General features: G+C 57.1%; 1 protein-coding gene across 1 annotated transcript; it reads left to right on the top strand.

Annotated features, from left to right (window-relative positions):
• Positions 1-957: 957 nt before the first annotated feature.
• KRT13 (keratin 13) lies at positions 958-5,073 on the top strand. Its single transcript, XM_045526514.1, has 8 exons — positions 958-1,506; positions 2,548-2,630; positions 2,834-2,990; positions 3,176-3,337; positions 3,448-3,573; positions 3,665-3,885; positions 4,425-4,450; positions 4,770-5,073. Exons 1-8 carry the CDS (start codon positions 1,021-1,023, stop codon positions 4,826-4,828), a joined length of 1,320 nt encoding a protein of 439 aa, XP_045382470.1. The 5' UTR covers positions 958-1,020; the 3' UTR covers positions 4,829-5,073.
• Positions 5,074-6,000: the final 927 nt, after the last annotated feature.

Raw genomic sequence — 6,000 nt, 5'->3', positions numbered from 1 at the left:
GTTGGAAATGCACTGGGTGGTGGTTACCCAGGCCATGCATGGGTCAAGAGACACCAAGCTGGACACATGATGTATACATTTTACAGTGTGAAAAATATACTTAAAATGAGCCTTAGTGTCAGACAGAGCCAGATTTGGGTTTCAGTCCTAAGGCTCATTTTCCTCATGTGTGGAATAGAGACAATAGTAGGACCCACCGCATGGGGCTGTTGCAAAGATTAAATGGGACAGGGAGTGTGAAGGACTTAGCCCAGAGCCTGCCTACGGTAAGAGCCCTAAGAATACTGGCTATTATAATGTGCAAGGTTGCTTCCTCTTTCTATGCCTCAGTTTCCCCAGCTGTGCTTGAGTGTCCCGAAGACCCCCTAAGGTCCCTGTCACTGTGACTTTTTCTGATAGTCTTGGGGCTGTTTCTTTCTTGGGCAAAACACTTTCAAGGTAGTTTGTTCTACAAGACCATGCAGTTTGTCACCAGAGTCATTTGGGAGTGCTGGAGTGGATGAAGAGCTAGGAAGGATCCAGAACATCGCCAGCAGTTTTAGGGAGAGAAAAAAGGGAGATCAAGGGCTGCGGTGACCTTGCAAAGCACAGGGCCACTTTGCAGCCACCCTTCCCTTGGTGGAGGCTCCTTGGCAGACCTTCGCAGATCGGTCCCCATCCTAATACTGGGTGGGGCTGAGAGCCTGCAGGGTGAGCTCCTTAAGCAGACAGGGAGAACAGAATGCAGCTGTCAAAAGGGCAATTGCGGGCAGAACGCTGTCCCCTCTGAATCATCTCTTGTTGAGGATTAGAAAAAAAGCCACCCCCAAAAGGCACAACCCACCCTGGAGAGCAGCGGTAACTGGGCTGTGGGAATCAGAAGTGCAGTTGGCAGCAAGTCAGAGGGTGGGGAAGGGAGGGGAGAAGACGTCCAGCCCCCACGGAGGTGTATAAAAGGCAGCCACTCCAGGGAAGAGCCACCGTCCTCGGCCCAGGCCAAGCCAAGCTTCTCTCTGCACCTGATCTCAACCCTCTCTCGCCATGAGCGTTCGCCTGCAGAGTTCCTCCGCCAGCTATGGAGGTGGTTTCGGGGGTGGCTCCTGCCAGCTGGGGGGAGGCCGCAGCGTCTCTTCATGTTCAAGCCGGTTTGTCTCTGGTGGCTCAGCTGGGGGATACGGGGGTGGCGTGAGCTGTGGCTTTGGTGGAGGGGCTGGTAGCGGCTTTGGTGGAGGCTTTGGAGCTGGCATTGGTGGGGGTTTCGGTGGTAGCTTCGGTGGGGGTTTCGGTGGTGGCTTCGGTGGGGGTTTCGGTGGTGGCGATGGCGGTCTCCTCTCCGGCAATGAGAAGATCACCATGCAGAACCTCAACGAGCGCCTGGCCTCCTACCTGGACAAGGTGCGCGCCCTGGAGGAGGCCAACACCGAGCTGGAGGTGAAGATCCGAGACTGGTACCAGAAGCAGGCCCCGAGCAGCCCCGAGCGCGACTACAGCCACTACTACAAGACCATCGAAGAGCTCCGGGACAAGGTGAGCCCTTGGAAGCCAAGCAGGGGTCCTCAGGGCAGGGCACAGCCACGGAGGCCAGGAAATGCAGCGTCACAGGGAGCAGATGTGGATGGAATTCACACGCTTCTTGCAGGGGAAAATTCTAATCTTTTACTGCAGAGTCTCTGCTCGTGGGCTTTCTCATGCCACAGCTTCTCAGATGCATGTTGTCCCACTATTTACTTTCATTGTTATTAATCATGTCAAAAAGTTTTACTGCTTTCCAAACAGTTATGTTATTAGTGACTCGATCTCTATAATCCTAGCCCACTGAGTTATTTGGAAACATGACAGTTTTACAATGAAGCATGACTAAAATCAACAGAGAAAGGGAGACATGTTCATTCATTGTTCTGGGAATAACTGTTTATTTTGTAGGGCACCCATTGAAACTGTAATTCCTAATTGGCAGTGGCAGAGGGAGGGAGGCAGAGGCTCGGGTGGCCCAGAGTCTGGTTCCTTTCCACCGAGGCCTGCCCCTCACGCTGCATACCAGCCTGTTGGAACAGAAATCCACCAGCTGGGGCTGAGTCCCAGCCCTGTGGGGTGGGTTTCAAGTGCTTTGGGATATAAAAGTTGGGACGAGAGATTTGGATGGGTGGGAATAGCTGTTGGATTTCCCCTATGCTCAGCTGGGAGGCCTGTTCCAGTGACATTGTCACGGAATGTGCAGCCAAGCCGAGTCCCTTCTGACTTCCAGGGGGAGGCTCTCAAGACAGGAGCCCCCAGAGGTTGCTGGCCTGATGCTGCCGAGACATGACTAACCCAAGATGTTCTCGGCTATCATTCCCCTGAAAGTCACATCCTGGATCTTCCCTGTCAGGGCCACACATAGAATGCTGGGGCGATGGGACAGGCTGGGCAGCCCCACTCACACTGCGTAGAAGAGGGAAGAGCCTTGTCCCAGCTTGCAGGACAGGGAGGGGGCAGGCTCTCACAAGAACCAGTCCTGCCGTGTTTTCTCAGTCCTCCTCCCCAGGCGTGTGGACCCTGCAAGAGGTCATCTTCTTCTGTATATTGTAGATCCTGGCCGCCACCATTGACAACAACCGGGTCATCCTGGAGATCGACAACGCCAGGTTGGCTGCGGATGACTTCAGGCTCAAGTGAGTTTGTTTCCCTCATTCTCCCTTCCCAGTAGGCTCTTAGCTTAGGCAAATGCTCCTCTGGTCAATGGAATTGGAGCATCCTGAGAGTGAAGGTCTTGGAGGAGTAGCAGAGTCCCGTGCAGAGGTACGGGGAGTGTCTAATGTCACCCATGTCTTGCTTTTGCAAAAAACTTTTTTTTTTCCTTTTTTACCTATTTCAGGTATGAGAACGAGCTGACCCTGCGCCAGAGCGTGGAGGCCGACATCAACGGCCTGCGCCGGGTGCTGGACGAGCTGACCCTGTCCAAGACCGACCTGGAGATGCAGATCGAGAGTCTGAATGAGGAGCTGGCCTACATGAAGAAGAACCACGAGGAGGTGAGGGGCATCGTGGGCCTGCCATGGGCCGAGGCATCTCCAGGGAGAAAGGGGGTCTCTCTGCTACAGCTAGGCTGAGCCCTCCACTGCGGGACCTGGGAGTGCTTTCCAGAACACTCCACCAGCTTTCAGAGCCAAGATGGGGAGGACAAGGAGCTTCATGCAGCTTCCTTTCCCCCCCACAGGAGATGAAGGAGTTCAGCAACCAGGTGGTCGGCCAGGTCAACGTGGAGATGGACGCCACCCCAGGCATCGACCTGACCCGCGTGCTGGCGGAGATGAGGGAGCAGTACGAGGCCATGGCGGAGAGGAACCGCCGGGACGCGGAGGAGTGGTTCCAGAGCAAGGTACCGGCCCTCTCACCCCACGTAGCCAGATGGTGCCAGGCAGACACGGCCTCTTGGTCAGTCTCTTCTAGCCGAGCTCTTCCGTCACCTCCTTCCTGCTTGAATTCCAGAGCGCAGAGCTGAACAAGGAGGTCACTTCCAGCACCGCCATGATCCAGACCAGCAAGACAGAGATCACGGAGCTCAGGCGCACGCTGCAGGGCCTGGAGATCGAGCTGCAGTCCCAGCTGAGCACGGTACACCTGCGGCCTCCTGCCCGGCGGCCACCTCCTCCAGGTCTCCCTCCGGCCTGGCTCCCCTGTAACGTCTTCTCTCTCGCCCCACCAGAAAGCCGGGCTGGAGAACTCGGTGGCGGAGACGGAGTGCCGCTACGCCCTGCAGCTGCAGCAGATCCAGGGGCTCATCAGCAGCATCGAGGCCCAGCTGAGCGAGCTGCGCTGCGAGATGGAGCAGCAGAACCAGGAGTACAAGGTGCTGCTGGACATCAAGACGCGGCTGGAGCAGGAGATCGCCACCTACCGCAGCCTGCTCGAGGGCCAGGACGCCAAGTAGGTCCCTCCAGCCTCCCTCTGCGGAACGTAGAGCAGGCAGGGCCTCAGAGGTCAGCCCGCCGGTGTCAGAGAGGGGACGGTCCCCTGTCTGAGCCTGAAGGTGATCTCTTGAATCAGGCTGTGGGGACATTTAAAAGCTTTCTGTTTCAGGCCTCTGAAGCAGACAGGCAGGAATAGGGACTGTGGAGGGACCAACTAATATTGGAAAAAAATGAGCGTGGATTCGGCTCAGTCAAACAAAGCTATGACTGTGGTGGTTTAACTGCCTTCCAGCCATTTGCAGAGACCGGGCCTTCCTTGTGGGCTCGGGGGAGGGGCTGAGTGAACCAGAGGGAGGACAGAGCTTCTGGCAAATGCGCCAATCATCTCTCCTCTTGAGGCCTCTCAGACAGAGAGACAGGCAGACAGACAGACAGGCCTGGCGGGTAGTTGATGCTGCTGCCCTTGAACTGGGGCACAGCTCAGTGAGAGTCCAACGCAGGGGCTCCTGTCCTGGCTTAGCCTCTGCTCACAGTTGCTTCTCTCCTCTCTCCCAGGATAGCCGGTTTCACCTCTGCAGGAGGTAAGGAAACAGCCCACGGGGAGGCGGGGCTGGGCTCACTGCTCCTTGGGGTGGGGGGGGGGCAGGAGGCAGGCGGTGCTGGGCTCCCAGGGGGAGGGAGGGAGGGAGCTGCGGGGCAGGTGGTCCTTGGCTCATCTGTTTTCCTAAGTAGATGGCCCTGCTTCATGGAGCCACTGGGCTGTCTTCGAGAGAGCCACCTTTGGGGACAATAGAGTCCCCATCAACACAGCACCCGACTAATTAGGAGTTTGTGAGCCCTCCTGGGGGCCCTGACCTGGCCTGAGGTGGGTCTTCTCCAGCCTGAGCATCTGTTTCCCAGGAAGCGTCAGCGTTGCTGCTAACGGCTCAGCTCGCCGCACCTCCGACGGCCGACGTTAGTAGGTCTTAAATCTGCCTGGCACCCCCTCCCTCTGTCTGCAGCACCCAGAGGAGAGAGCTGATGTTCCCTGCAGAAGAGAGGGGCTGAAGGATGGGGGGCTCAGGCCCTCTGCTCCTAGGGCCGTCCTGATGCTCCCCCTGGGTGGACCCTCCCTGCCCCTCTCTTCCCTCCCCCACCTGGTTACTCTTTGGTTTCTCAACTTCTCTACTAAAAAGAAAAGATAACTCAATAAAGTTTCCTGCCTTTTTGCAAACGTATTTTTGGTTCTGGCCTGGTTTCTGAGGGTGGCCCCTGCTAAGGCCCTGATTTAGGGCCGGGGGTGAGGTGGGCACAGTCGGGCTGAGCTGCTAACCCAGACAAGGACAGGCCTGGGAGCTGCGTATCTAAGAAGGACACCAGGCACATGGGTGCAACAATGACAAACACAGAGGACACAGGTAGCTCTTACATGATGGTGCCCAGCAAACATGGACTGAGGGAACACACACCAGGACAGTGCAGGGACACATGAGCCTGCTCAGCAGTGCTGCGTGACGTCTAGTGACAAAGGCAGCAGGGGGATTGTAGGTGAGTCACGTGGTGGGAAATGTGGGGAAAGGTACAGAGGCTGCAAGGGGCAGTCAAGGGGTGACTTGGGGAGGAGGAGGCCCAGCCCCAACCTGCTGCCTCCCTGCTGCCTGCAGGCTGATGGCTCCATTCTGGCCTGAGGCATCCTGTCCTGCTGTCTTCTCAGCCCACCCCAAAGTCCTGCCACTCCAAACGCTCATTGGCAGGCTCCATGGCTTGCTGTCCCCCTCCTCCTTCTCTCTGCACGGTCCCCTGCCCCTCAGGAAGCCTCAGCTCTGACGTGCAGCCTCCTCTTTCCCTGCTGACGTCCTATGTCAACATGCCCTGGACTTTGGCATAGGCCCTCTCCTCCCTTTCCTCTTCATGGTCCCCTTGGACCGTCCTGGACATGACCGGGGTTACAATTACCTGTCTGTTCAGGTGACTCCTAAACCTGAATCTCCAGTGGGGTCCCACTCAGCTTCAGAGCCCCGAGCCTGACTGTGCACCGGACCCCACCTCCTCCAATCCCCACGTGCAGAGGAGTTCCAGTCCTTCTCCCAGATCAGCTCCTTCCTTGTGCTCATCCTCGAGGACCTGGAAACCGGAGCCAGGAGCCCTGGAA

Source organism: Lemur catta, chromosome 15, assembly GCF_020740605.2.
Source record: "Lemur catta isolate mLemCat1 chromosome 15, mLemCat1.pri, whole genome shotgun sequence".
Taxonomy (NCBI): domain Eukaryota; kingdom Metazoa; phylum Chordata; class Mammalia; order Primates; family Lemuridae; genus Lemur; species Lemur catta.
The sequence above is the reverse complement of the archived record's forward strand: the minus strand, read 5'-3'. Positions and strand labels throughout refer to the sequence as shown.